The sequence below is a fragment of the Mizuhopecten yessoensis genome, unplaced genomic scaffold, assembly GCF_002113885.1.
Source record: "Mizuhopecten yessoensis strain PY_sf001 unplaced genomic scaffold, ASM211388v2 scaffold10819, whole genome shotgun sequence".
Lineage (NCBI taxonomy): Eukaryota > Metazoa > Mollusca > Bivalvia > Pectinida > Pectinidae > Mizuhopecten > Mizuhopecten yessoensis.
Genome location: NW_018408737.1, coordinates 259,954 through 274,029, shown reverse-complemented (window position 1 = coordinate 274,029; position 14,076 = coordinate 259,954). Strand labels below are relative to the sequence as shown.

At 36.8% G+C, this 14,076-nt stretch overlaps 1 protein-coding gene across 1 annotated transcript in view; it reads left to right on the top strand.

Moving 5' to 3' along the window:
- LOC110462643 (vacuolar protein sorting-associated protein 4B-like) overlaps positions 1–13,272 on the top strand; it is a 24,010-nt gene extending 10,738 nt beyond the window's left edge. The window contains exons 3-10 of the mRNA XM_021516703.1: positions 2,424–2,552; positions 3,370–3,401; positions 5,124–5,239; positions 6,112–6,321; positions 9,105–9,233; positions 9,729–9,816; positions 11,272–11,409; positions 12,222–13,272. Of these exons, the coding sequence (XP_021372378.1) occupies positions 2,424–2,552; positions 3,370–3,401; positions 5,124–5,239; positions 6,112–6,321; positions 9,105–9,233; positions 9,729–9,816; positions 11,272–11,409; positions 12,222–12,317 (938 nt within the window). The 3' untranslated portion in view covers positions 12,318–13,272. The remainder of the gene's footprint in view (positions 1–2,423; positions 2,553–3,369; positions 3,402–5,123; positions 5,240–6,111; positions 6,322–9,104; positions 9,234–9,728; positions 9,817–11,271; positions 11,410–12,221) is intronic.
- The last annotated feature ends 804 nt before the right edge of the window (positions 13,273–14,076 follow it).

Here is a 14,076-nt window from a genome sequence, read left to right as displayed (position 1 = left end):
ACAAAGTTTGAGAATGAAAATGACCTTGACCTTCTTTCAAGGTCACAGGAGTCAAATGTGTCAGACACTTCAAACGACTTCTTCTGAAGAACTGAAAGGTATATAATCTCTATATTTGGCTTGTAGCTTCCTAGGAAAGAGCCGAACAAAGTTTGAGAATGAAAATGACCTTGATCTTCTTTTAAGGTCACATGAGGCAGATATGTCAAACACTTTAAACGACCTCTTCTGAAGAACTGGTAGTTATAAAATGTTAATATTTGGCAGGTAGCTTCCTGGGAAAGAGCCAAACAACGTTTGCGAATGAAAATGACCTTGACCTACTTCCAAGGTCACAGCGTTCAAATATGTCAAACAGTTCAAACAGGTTCTTCTGAAGAATTAAATGGCATAAAATTATATTATTTGGCTGGTGACTTCCCGGGATAGAGCTCACCAAAGTTTGCAAATGATAATGACCTCAACCAACTTTAGAGGTCACAGAGGTCAACAACATTTTAGTGGATTTGTTCTTGAGAACTAAAAGGAATGGATTCATAAGATTTGGCTGGTAGCTTTTTGGAATAGAGCTAACCAATTTGAGAAGGAAAATGACTTTGACCTACTTACAAGATCACAGGGAAAAATATGTCAGCAACTTCTGAAGAAGAATCAAAAAGCATAGAATCTTATAATAATATTTTGCTGGTAGTTTCAACAGATGGAGCCAACAAAGTTTGCAAGGGAAATATTTTTAGTGCAATATAATATTTAATGAGAATATTTTGCTATGACTGCTTAAATATTCAGGTGAGCGATACAGGCCCTCTTGGGCCTCTTGTTTGCTCACACGCATCACTGTACCCAGGATTATTGCGGGAATTTCCACACGTTTTATACGCCCCAGGCGACGAAATAGTATGCGACATAATAGGTGTTGCCGCTTTACACCTTCATTAAAAATATTTACAGCAGTGTTTAAATCTGTATTACTAATTTCCGTTGCATTCAATAACCGGTTAACTTCTAGGAAATTCAACATACAATCATCTTTCTGTAAATTTTGCAAAAACACATCTTTAAGCGCAGGATTCCATTTATATTTAATTGACAACATTTCATTCGAAGTATTACTGTTAAAACCACAGGTTACCATAGACGCCTTCATTTCAAAATATACGGCCATATGATCACTGTAAACATTTGGCAAGTCAACATAGAAGTCAACAATAGATGAGAATAATTCAGGTGAAGTAATTACATAATCAACTAGACTACATCCTCGGTCATTCGCGAAAGTTAACGATCCTATACCCGCGTCTTTTCCTACTCTACCATTCAACATACGTAAACCAGAAGACTTACAGAAATCAATCAACTTCAAACCATTGCTATTAACTCTACCCTTATCAAGTGAATACCACTTACCCATACTGTCCTCTACGTATTCGTCATCTATAGGTATAAAGTAACTTATATCACTTTCAACGAAGTCAGATAACTCCTTTGTTCTAGCATTCATGTCACCTGTAACTTCCTCGTTATTAACAATATCAATTAATATACACAACATATATATTCTATAGGACTTTGAGACCTGGATCCATGTTTGTTCTGTAGCACAGTTGGAAAAATGACTATCTAACTTTGTTTAGATAATCGTGACCCATATTCAAGGTCACAGCGGTCAAGTATATATTATATAAAAAAATCAAACACTGTCTTCTGCAGAACCATAATGTATTAAGTCATGCTATAAGTCTAGGATGAAATGCTGTTTAGGTTGAATGAATCCCTTGACCCACATCCCACGTCACAGTGGTCAAGTTTGTTTAAACTCTCAAACAACTTCTGCAGAACCATAATGAATTGAGTCATATTATAAGTCTAGGATTAAATGCTATTGAAGTTGAATTAAGTACCTTGACACACATTCAATGTCACAGTGGTCAAGTATGTTTTGTAAAAAAATCAAACACCGTCTTCTGCAGAACCATAATGTATTGAGTCATGTTATAATCCAGTATTAAATGCTATTGAAATTGAAAAAATAACCTTGACCCGCATCCTAAGTTACAGTGGTAAGGTTTGTTTAAGTTCTTAAACAGCTTCTTCTGCAGAACTATAATGCATTGAGACATCTAAATTGTCTGAGGTGAAAGACTGTCAAACTGGTTCAATATTTAAACCAGACCCATTTTCAAGGTCAAAGAGATCAAACGTGTTAAAAAATTGGTAGACTGGTTTGGAAAAAAGACAATCAAATTTTAAAGCAGAAATTGAAAAGACATTGAATTAAAGATACTCAATTCTTTATTCAAGATGAAAATGAGCAGAAATGTTGAAAAAATGTACTTTCTGTTGTCAACAGTATGATGCAGGTGAGACTTTAGAAAATAAATTAGACAACTATATGATTATTTGTTCCTTGCGTCCATTATCAGGGTCAGTTGACATTATACACCCTGATGATATTGCTGTGAACTGGGATGATCTCATAGGACTTACCAATGCCAAACTGATATTGAAAGAACACCTGATGATGCCGTTAAAGTTCCCACATCTCTTTAAAGGTGAGGCATTCTTCAGATATCTTCAGTAAGATTCCCCAGTTCGGAAAAGAATATTTTTTATATGTATCAAAGCTTACTTTCAACACAAACATTACATACATATATCAAATGTGAAAAAGTGGAATAAAAATGTTCGTAAACCAACACAATTATCCAGAAAGGAGATCCAACGTCCCACGGGCAATGGTCTGCGGTCTGTCTGGTACAGGTATCAAAAGTGTTGCAATGTGTCAAGACCGACTGGTCTCTTTGTCAAGATATTACTGAGTGAACCATTTGTATTGTTTATCTGTACAACGATGTACATTTTTTATTCCTCACTTGACTATTGGATAAGTTGGCTTGTGCCTAGCAAAACAGAGTGTATACACACAGTGTATGAATGTTCTCCTGGTGAAGACTTCACTAAAGATTCTTAACTTTTTGGCCGAACCTACTCAAACTTGTGACACCTTAGCTATGTTGTGAATAGCCCCATCTACTGATATTTACATACTCAGCATCAATCACCCTACTTATCTTTCAGTATCCATACACAGAGCAAATTGCCCGACTGGTTTACCAATCTATAAAATTCATGCAACATCAGTTGTATATTCTTGTTTAAAAAAATAATTTTGAGTCACATAGGTTGCAGTAAGTATCTAGTGTGGAATAAAAAAGAGTTTATAAGTATAAAGAGCTGCAATTATGATGCTGTGTAAAACCATTGTTTTTATGTAATGATTCGGATACATTTGATTTTGTACTGTGTTGAGCTTATATTCACCTTATATATACACATGAAGTAAGGTGGAATCTTTTTTTAACATTTCAGGATGTGCCATAAAAAATATGTTATTGTACGGGGTAAGTACTCAAGTAACTGTGTATGCAATAAGTATTAAGTGAAGTTTTATAGGGTACATATAAGTAAAAAGTACATTATACAGGGTAAATAATTTGTTGATGGTGTATGGGGATTCTGCTTTAAGAGTTTTACTACAATCAGATGTTCCACTTTAAAACTCCTAACCATTTTAAATAAAGTGTGCAAAGTAAAATATTTGACTATGTTGGTCTATATGCTCCCCGGGTGTGTGAAGTACAATATTTCATCATTTGTCTATGCTCCCTGGGTATGTGCAGTACAATATTTCATAGCTTGTCTGTAGATCTCTGGCTGTGTGAAGTACAATATTTCATTGCTTGTCTGTAGATCCCTAGCTGTATGAAGTACCATATTTGGTTGCTTGGCTGTAGATCTCTGGCTGTATGAAGTACAATATTTGGATGCTTGTTTGTAGATCCCTGGCTGTATGAAGTACAATATTTGGTTGCTTGTCTGTAGATCTCTGGCTGTATGAAGTACAATATTTGGTTGCTTGTTTGTAGATCCCTGGCTGTATGAAGTACAATATTGCATTCCTTGTCTGTAGCCCCCGGAGTGTGCGAAGTACAACATATATATATTTCGTTGCTTGTCTGTAGCTCCTGGTTGTGCAAAGTATAATATTTCATTATTTGTGTGTAGGTCCCTTGGTGTGTAAAGTATAATATTTGATTATTTGCCTGTAGGTCCCTTGGTGTGTGAAGTATAATATTTCATTGTTTGTGTGTAGGTCCCTTGGTGTGTGAAGTATAATAATTCATTATTTGTGTGTAGGTCCCTTGGTGTGTGAGGTATAATATTTCATTATTTGTGTGTAGGTCCCTTGTTGTGTGAAGTATAATATTTCATTATTTGTGTGTAGATCCCTTGGCGTGTGAAGTATAATATTTCATTATTTGTGTGTAGGCCCCTTGGTGTGTGAAGTATAATATTTCATTATTTGTGTGTAGATCCCTTGGCGTGTGAAGTATAATATTTCATTATTTGTGTGTAGATCCCTTGGTGTGTGAAGTATAATATTTCATTAGTTGCCTGTAGGTCCCTTGGTGTGTGAAGTATAATAATTCATTATTTGTGTGTAGGTCCCTTGGTGTGTGAGGTATAATATTTCATTATTTGTGTGTAGGTCCCTTGTTGTGTGAAGTATAATATTTCATTATTTGTGTGTAGGCCCCTTGGTGTGTGAAGTATAATATTTCATTATTTGTGTGTAGATCCCTTGGCGTGTGAAGTATAATATTTCATTATTTGTGTGTAGATCCCTTGGCGTGTGAAGTATAATATTTCATTATTTGTGTGTAGGTCCCTTGTTGTGTGAAGTATAATATTTCATTATTTGTGTGTAGATCCCTTGGTGTGTGAAGTATAATATTTCATTTTTTTGTGTGTAGGTCCCTTGGTGTGTGAAGTATAATATTTCATTTTTTTGTGTGTAGGTCCCTTGGTGTGTGAAGTATAATAATTCATTATTTGTGTGTAGGTCCCTTGGTGTGTAAAGTATAATATTTCATTATTTGCCTGTAGGTCCCTTGGTGTGTGAAGTATAATAATTCATTATTTGTGTGTAGGTCCCTTGGTGTGTGAAGTATAATATTTCATTATTTGTGTGTAGGTCCCTTGGTGTGTTAAGTATAATATTTCATTATTTGCCTGTAGCCCCAAGAGTGTGCAAAGTACAATATTTCATTGTTTGTTTGTAGCCCCCAGGATGTGGTAAGTCCATGCTGATGAAAGCTCTGGCGAGGGAGTCTCGTGCCTGTCTGATGATTGTCAACTCTTACTCCATCATGTCAAGGATGGTCACCGATCAGGCACAGTAAGTTATATTAAACCCTTCTACAATGAGACCATAACTAGAGTCAAATACTCTTAATGGATTAAAGGTTATAAGGTTCGTTATCAAAATGTAACTTTCATTAGCCAAACGTAAAATAATTACAACTCAGGTGGCCATTAAGGCCATTTGACCGCCTGTTACTGTAGTCTTAGTTTAAGGATTTTTTGAAAAGCACTTGTTGTACCCCCCACTTAGAGGAGATGGTATGTCGTTATCACTTTGTTAAGTGTATTATTGGAATAATGTCAAAAAATTATACTGAATTGGTGTTTAATCGTCATGAATAAGCAGGAAAAGGTCAATCAGGCCTAGAATAATAATAAAATGAATATTTGCTGGGTATGTAATTTCACATGATCATTGGTTATTGAATATGTCATAGCAAAATTGAAGGCTCAATGTCAAACACATGGTGGATGAGACGAGAAGACCTGTTTGATCCTTTGATGTACATCAAAAGAATTTGTGGGTTGCATAACGGTAAAATTGACTGGCTTTGAAGTCTAAAATTTACTGGCTTTGAAGTCTAAAATTGACTGGCTTTGAAGTCGAGTGTCGCTCCTCCCCCTCCTCGCTCCTCCGTAATCTTCAAAGGACAGGTATCGTAATCTTCAAAGGACAGGTATCGGTTAGCGATTAGTCATATTTTTTTTTACCTGAGAAGAATCAAATAGCTAGTCGTGGCTTTCAATTTTGCTAGGACATACTCCAGGGATGCAGAGACATACTCAAGGGATGCAGAGACATTCTCCAGGGATGCAGAGACATTCTCCAGAGATGCAGAGAACGGAAGTGAATGTAATGCCAACCCCTGTAGTATCAATGATGACCATTTTTTCTTTTTTTCCCAGGTTCATGAGGGCAGTATTTGCCTGCGCTACAGCCAACCAACCTTGTATTGTGTTGATGGAAGACATTGAGGTGTTTGTTGAAGATGAGTACACAGAGGCGAGAGATGTCCTATTTCAGCTCATGTGTACAAAGGCGATTGATTCCATCCCGATCATCGCCATGACGAGATTTCCATGGTTACTCTACAAAGAAATGAGACTAAAAAGGAGGTAATTTCTAATGTGTTGAATGTCTGGCTATGCCCCTCCAAAGAAGTTGTTATCAATATGTTCCAAATATAGCCACTGCAGTAATGTTTAGGTTGTATTTTTTGTAGTTTCCTGATTTTCACTGTTTTTCGTAGTAACATTTTCCAGCAAAAATTATATCCATCAAAGTAAATGCAAATTAGTCAATCCTTACAGTAGGACTTTGGGCCATGACTACTAGGCCTGAAATTCATGAAAAATAGATCCAAGAAATTGACAGTTTAAGGAAATCTTCAAAACTTGGAAACCAAATTAAAAAGGACTTTACGGTAGCTCATTTATGTCTAGTGCACACACTGGACATGGAACTGGTTTGATTTATATCTCATCTGAAGCACTTACTATATTCCCCGATCGGATATGAAAAGGTATAGGGTCACCTGCCCGACCTTGTGGGTTTTCCAAGTTTAAATAACTTGTTTCATAAATGTTGTAAAATAAATCAAGTTTACATATATATTATACTGACCATATTGATAGAACTTCAATCTCCTATGTTTCCCTTTTATCATGTTGTGTGGTGGGTGGTGAGGCGTTCTATCCTTATGTGCTGTCTATCCATTCATCCATTTATTGTCATTCTCTGTCAAAATCAGAAAGTCCGAGCCTATATCTGTTAATATAGTTGTTCCAGTTTGTTAGCTTGTAAACACAGTTGACTTCAGGCCTCGGAAAATTTGGACTACATTTATCATGAACAGTTTTTCCAACCTATACGTCCATCCTGATTTCTTATTGATGAATGTTGGATTTGCTGCATGTCCAAGGGATAAAGTGAAACTGGATTCATGACAATATTTGTATGAGATTACATTTACAAACATCTTCTTTAACAAAATAACTCAGTTGTTATATAGGAGACAATCTGATCTTGTCAGATCTGGTCAATTTAGATCCTATCAGTAGTGCAATATAGGAGCAGAAAAGTGCATGGCCAAACCAGGGGTTATAAATGTAAACTTTACTTATTTTACAACAATTATGAATCAAGTTATTCCAACTTATATTAATCACTCTTGATGGCCCGGATGTTAGTACGTTGGGGGTCTCATTGTGGGAGGAAACCAGAGTACCTGGAGAAAACCCACGTGGTCGGGCAGGTGACCCCATACCTTTTCATGTCTGATCGGGGAATGGAACCCTGGTCGCCTTGGTGAAAGGCAAGTGGGCTATCCACTGCATCACCTGATGATGGGGGTTTGAAACTGGAACCCAAACCAATTGAGCTCCCTTGTCGCCAGCAATAAACCCAGTCCAGTTCCGCTACATTTCTCCCTCCTTTAACAAAGTCTTTGACGGGGGGAATGACCCCGAAGAGAACGAGTCCCTATACCACCTTCCGTAGGTACATTTGTATATTATAGTAGATTTGAAGAGGATGTATTGATTGTCCACGCTTCTAGTATACACATATGTTTTATAATCCCTTATCAGTCAAATCAGTCTGTAGTTATGACAATTAATGCAGTAGGGCTTCGTAATTCACGCCACGTGTTGGCGAGTGAAAAAAACAACAACACGGTCCGTCGATCGCGACTGCAAATCATTTCAATTAGTAGAGCTATTGTTAACGGGTAATCACAGAGATAGTGTTAGTTCATTACTGCATTGTAATTTGTAAAAAAATATCGGCAAACCACGGACTTTGATAATCTAATTCCGTGGCCAAACTGAACTGTGACATGACCTGGTTTGAAGTGACGTAACCCAAGACGCCATGATGAGCCCTTCTCACTGATCGTAATTATGATCAATAAAAGGTATCTAATTATATCTTTCACCAGGAGATATGCACCAGCGGTTAATAAACATCGAATTACTTATTAATTGATATGTTTTTGTAAGCAAGTAAATGTTTTATGTAAAATATTGCTAAAATGAATTGATGTATGCCGATATGCGCACACGTGTGTCATGTGTGATCAGATAATTCAAAGAAAACAAGCAACAAAATACACATTTTACGTAGTTTCTTCTTGGTTTTAAATATCATTTTACATCAATGAAAAAAAAATCATAGAAATATATTTAAAAAAATATATATTCAGAGATCGATTTTCGGAGCATGAACATCGTTTTTTTTCCAGATTTTTTGGGTGCGCAAAATATTCGAGTAGAACCTTTTTTCCCGATTTTCAGCCTCAAAAAGTACCTGCGCAAATTACACAGGTGCGCAAATTACATGGGTTTTTACGGTACATTGTGTGAAAAATGTAAAAGGAGTGGAAAAATGTACGGCCAGATTGGGGTTCGAACCTGGGACCCTCCGAACTCTAGACAAAGGCTCTAACCAATTGAGCTACCTGGTCACCTGTGACCGACCCAGTCCAGTTCCACTACAAATGTTTCATTTTACATTGCCTTCTGGGGTTGAATAAATTTGTCATAAAGAGTGTACTGACTTACAAGTTGTTTGAAAAGCATTGAACTGGCCACCATCTGAGAACTTATAGGATGAAAACTCTTAAAGTGGTGCCAACATATTTTTGACACTTAGATGCAATCTTGTCCATAAAATTGTATTTGAACACTAAGTGTATTCTGGTCTCTCTATGGAGCAACTGTGATCAATGGCAATTAAGGTATTCTTTCAACTTTAACCCCATAATAATTTCAGTAGGCTCTTGGAACGATTGGCCTTGGGAAGTCTGTTTTGGTTTCAGAGTTTTAGAATCAGGTCCTAGTAACTTTTAATTGCTGAAGTAAGTTTGCAAAGATGTTACATTTGTATCAATTTTTTCCAGTTTCCCGACCCCAGTGTATGTCCCAATGCCAGACGAGGCCAGTCGCAATGTGCTATTCAAAATGCATCTAAATCTTGAATCTTCTGTCACTGAGGAGGACTTTGAGGAATTAGTGAAACATACTGAAGGGTATGTATATTATGTTTTTATTAATGATAAACAGTCATCAATATGGCATTAAAATTATTAGAAATATGAGTTTAACTGTATGTTTGGCTATGAGAAGTCATAAGAAATATGTTAAATTTTGTCCTTGGCTAAGTTTAGTCATAAAGAAAGGTCAAATTGGAAGCAAGTTAAGCTTATAAGTCATTCACAAAGTCAGCATGTTACTGTGCTAAAAATGTATAAGTAACAGTCATTATTTATTTCAATGCCTCTCTAGGGATCAAACCTGAAACCTGTGAGAGTAAGGTTGAGTGTTTTTGTTAATTCCTCCCGGGTCCCTACATCGTTGAAAATGTAATAGAGTTCATTATTTTCTCAATTCCTCCGCTAGGGGTCAAACATTGACCTCTGCTTTTACCGGTCTGAAATTAAAATTGAGTAACATCGGTAGAAAGTAGCTTGTAGCCAGGGTGACAAATGAATAAAAAGTGTTTCTACTTTTGTTAAACAATACAGGTACACAGTATCAGATATGCTTGTTGTGGTGAGAGACGCCCTCATGGAGCCCGTACGAGAAATACAACGGGCTACACATTTCAGGCTGGTGAGCGGTGCCATGATATCTGATCAGAGGGGGACAACATGAATCATGACCTGTATGTTGTTGAACATTTCAGGTTTAGTTACAGTTTTCAGGGGCTGGCTGTTAAGTTGAGAGCAATGGACAGAATTGTTACCCTGATTTTCGGTGAAAGTTTTAATTTTTACATGGGTCTTACAACTTGTGTTGCACCTTAACACAGGGTCATAAAAGGTTGTAAAGATACTGCTTATATCTGAGCTCCTCTTAATATTGATTATCTACATCATTTATAGGGTGTAATTGAAAATGAAACTAGAAATTGGTTTTTGTGAACAAAAACGTACCTCTCCCCTTTAACAGTTAAAAAATTCGACCCAGACAAGATATTCCTGAAATCTTACACTTCTTTGACCTTTGACCTCGAGGTCAAGGTCACAGTGACCTAACGACAGTGTACAGTTCATCGTCTGTGAGTGATGCAGATATACTGCAAGTTTTATCAGGATATTTTTAACTTAGCACTTATTTTACCTTATTATAAGAGGGACTGCTTACTGCTTAATTATCAAATATTATGGGGACCATTACAGAAGTCCTCAAAACTGACCCCATTGTCACAAATGATGCTTGGATAGAGTTTAAAAAGCCATCATATACTTGCATACTAAGTTTAATCACAACAGGCCCAGAGGGCCTGTATCGCTCACCTGGATATCTAAGCAATCATGGCAAAATATTCTCAAAAAGAGATAAAAGGGATAGGGCCAGACCCCAAGGCCAATCCTTGTAGATATCTGTATTTGATTTTTCATGTCCAGGAATTGTTTGTATGGTTATGGGGTGGAGATATCAACTGTTTCCAAGCTGTGACTCAGAAACTAGGTCCCTAGGGTTGTGGCCAGACATCATGGTCAATTATAATATCATGACTGCTGTTGTCTCTTTATGTCAAGCAACTGTATATATAGTTTTGGGGTGGGGATCTCAACCGTTTCAAAGTTATGACCCAGGGGTTAAGTCTGCAAGGGTGGGTCAGACCCTGGGGTCAATTCTAATATCATGACTGCATTCATCTCTTTATGCTCAGCAATTTTAAAAAAAGTTTTGGTGTGGGGATCTTAACGGTTTCAAAGTTGTGACCCAGGATTTAGGTTTCCAAGGGTGGGGCAGACCCGGGGCCATCCTGGAAGCATATGTGCGTTCCTCTCTTGATACTCAGAAATTTTACATATGGTTATAGGGTGGGGATCTTGACTGTTTCCAAGATGTGACTCAGAAACTAGGTCCCTAGGGGTGTGGCCAGACCCAAGGGTCATTGCTAATATCATGATTGTGTTCCTCTCTTTATGCCCAGCAATTCTATATTTAGTTTTGGGGTGGGGATCTCATATAACCACATATTCACCTCAACAAAAGAATAAGAGGGACCAGTTTGTCAATAATTTGATAATTCATTGTCATGTGTGTTGTTTGAAGGAGAGACACCAGTCTGTGGACCAACCAGATGAGATGATTGACATGGAGACTGCTTGTTCATCCTCGGCTCCAGGAGCAAAGAGTAAAAGTTTGGCTGACATTCTACCAAATGACCTATATGTAAAACCAATGACAATAGTAAGGAAAACATTACTGTATACCGGAAAATTTCTGCAGCAGTTTAATTTTCGCCTTTTTATTACAACAGTGAATATAAGTGAACAACATAACATTACTGTATACCGGAAAATTTCTGCAGCAGTTTAATTTTCGCCTTTTTATTACAACAGTGAATATAAGTGAACAACATCACAAAGATAGGAAGTTAATGTGAATGGCGAAATTAACACTGCGTGAACATTCATTACACGGGCATTGGGCGAAAGTTTGACTGGGCGAAAAGCTTCCCAGTTACAGTATATATACAATGCCCAATATACAGTAAAACCTCTACGTAATGCTTCTCGTTTATATAATCTCAATATAATGGCCTTAATTTATATACAGTAAACTTTGATATCATGTCCCTCATTAATATATAGGCAAACCTACCATATATATGATGCCATGGGTTGTTAACCTAGTAACAGCAATGTCAGCAAATAGTCCTGTCTCGTTGAGAAATACCCAGCCGACATATTTTTTACTGTGTTTATAATTTGGTTGGATAGCCTGATACGGATAGATGATTAAAATACTGGGAAATTTTCGTGGTTCCCATTAGGGGGGAATTTATCATAACAGCGAATATCGGTACAAGACATACAATATATAGCAATTACATAGATACAAGTGAAAAAGAGCTGTTATGTGTACATATACTTCAGACTTGATGAAGGAAATGTTTTTGAAATTGATTTCAACCACAAAAAATGTAAAGATCAACTTATATATAAACATATAAATGTTGTACATTGTTTTCTGACGTATGTGATTTCCATTTATTTTAGGACAACATACACAACTGTTTGTCAAGGTGTAAGCCATGCATGAAATCGGACGAATTAGAACAATACACAAAATTCAATGAGGAAAGCAGTACATAGTGATGGTTTACATCTCTGGGGACAATGAATCATGGAGCTGGCATAGTTCTACGAGATGATGGACCAAAGAGTTAGCTTGGTCAAATACAATGATGGACCATAAAGCTGGCATGATTCTTTGAGGATGACAGATTGAAGATCTGGGCTGACTTGGTTTAGTGATGAATACAGATCTTGGAGCCAGCATGACATAGAACTGGCATGGACCAATTGTCTAACGTTATAGCTTGTTAGAGCTTGTTCATTGTTCAAAGAAGAAATAAATCTAGAACTGACTTGATTAATACAGACTACACATTATTGTAATGGCTAGGTTCAATTTCTACACCAACAGACTCACGTGTGCTTTGTCCTCGGTATAGTATTTTCTGTCTTGCATAATAACTACCTGCTGTTGACAAATATAACAATCAATGCGTTCCCAATGTGTTCCAGTAATGTCTGATGTCAGTATCTTCTACCTGCTATTGTAGCCCACACTTAAAGCCTGTAGTCTAAGGGGCCTAAATCAAACATTCTCAGGACGTTAATAAATAAGTGTATTTAGCCTGTAATAAGCCCAGGGGCCAACACATAATCTCTCACTCAAAGTGGGGGATAGGCTTATTACCAGGCATGGTCTTATTGCTGGGTAAATGTGATGCTGAAATGTATTTGTCTTGTATTGAACAAGCTTATATAGTCTGTTTTCTGCTCATTAGTAGCAGGTGCTGTTACATCTTGTATTTTCTGCAATTTTTCATTCTTAAGAAAGATATCCAGCACTATATGGAATTTTCTTTTAATATCATTAATACCATCAATGAAATCAAATTCAAATAGAAGTGCCAGAATGTTTTTAAAAATAATCAGGTGAGTTTGAGGGCATACTTTTCAACCTTTCAAATTTTCATTAACTCATTTACCCCTACATATTTTAACTGGACTTGCCCAGTCTTTAATTTGATAAGGTTCAAATGTGACTTTAGGGGTGAATGGGTTAAGAGAAACCTTTTGTCAAAAATGAAATATTGAAAAGACATTTTTTGTACCTGTTAACTGTAGATGTGAATACTAAGCCATCTGTGAAATGAAATTATCTTGTATCCACTCAAAGAATCCCATGGACCTGGCACAGCTTCCTGACCATCCAGATGAGTTTCGAGTCACATGATCACAAAAGTGTGATTTGTTCAACTCAGTATTTATTTTAAATCTGTAACAACAAGAATGTAATGATGAAGTTTAAAAAATATCAATGGGAACTGTAGCTGAACTCATTCACCCCTGAAGTTTCATAATGAACCAATCCAACTTATGAATTGGAAGAGTTCAAATGTGTCCTCAGGGGTGAATGGCGATGTCCGCTCGATATCTCGAGTAATTATTAACGGATTAACTTCAAACTTCACAACAAGGTTAATTACCATGAAACCTCGGACAAGTTCGATAACCGCCATTATCCGACCATAATTTGTGGAGTTATGGCCCTTTATGGATTTGCCGAAACAGTGTCCGTTCGATATCTTGAGTAATTATTAACGGATTAACTTCAAACTTCACAACAAGGTTAATTACCATGAAACCTCGGACAAGTTCGATAACCGCCATTATCCGACCATAATTTCTGGAGTTATGCCCCTTTACTTGCCGAAACAGTGTCCGCTCGATATCTCAAGTAATTATTAACGGATTAACTTCAAAGTTCACAACAAGGTTAATTACCATGAAACCTCGGACAAGTTTGATAACCGCCATCATCAGACCATAATTTCTGGAG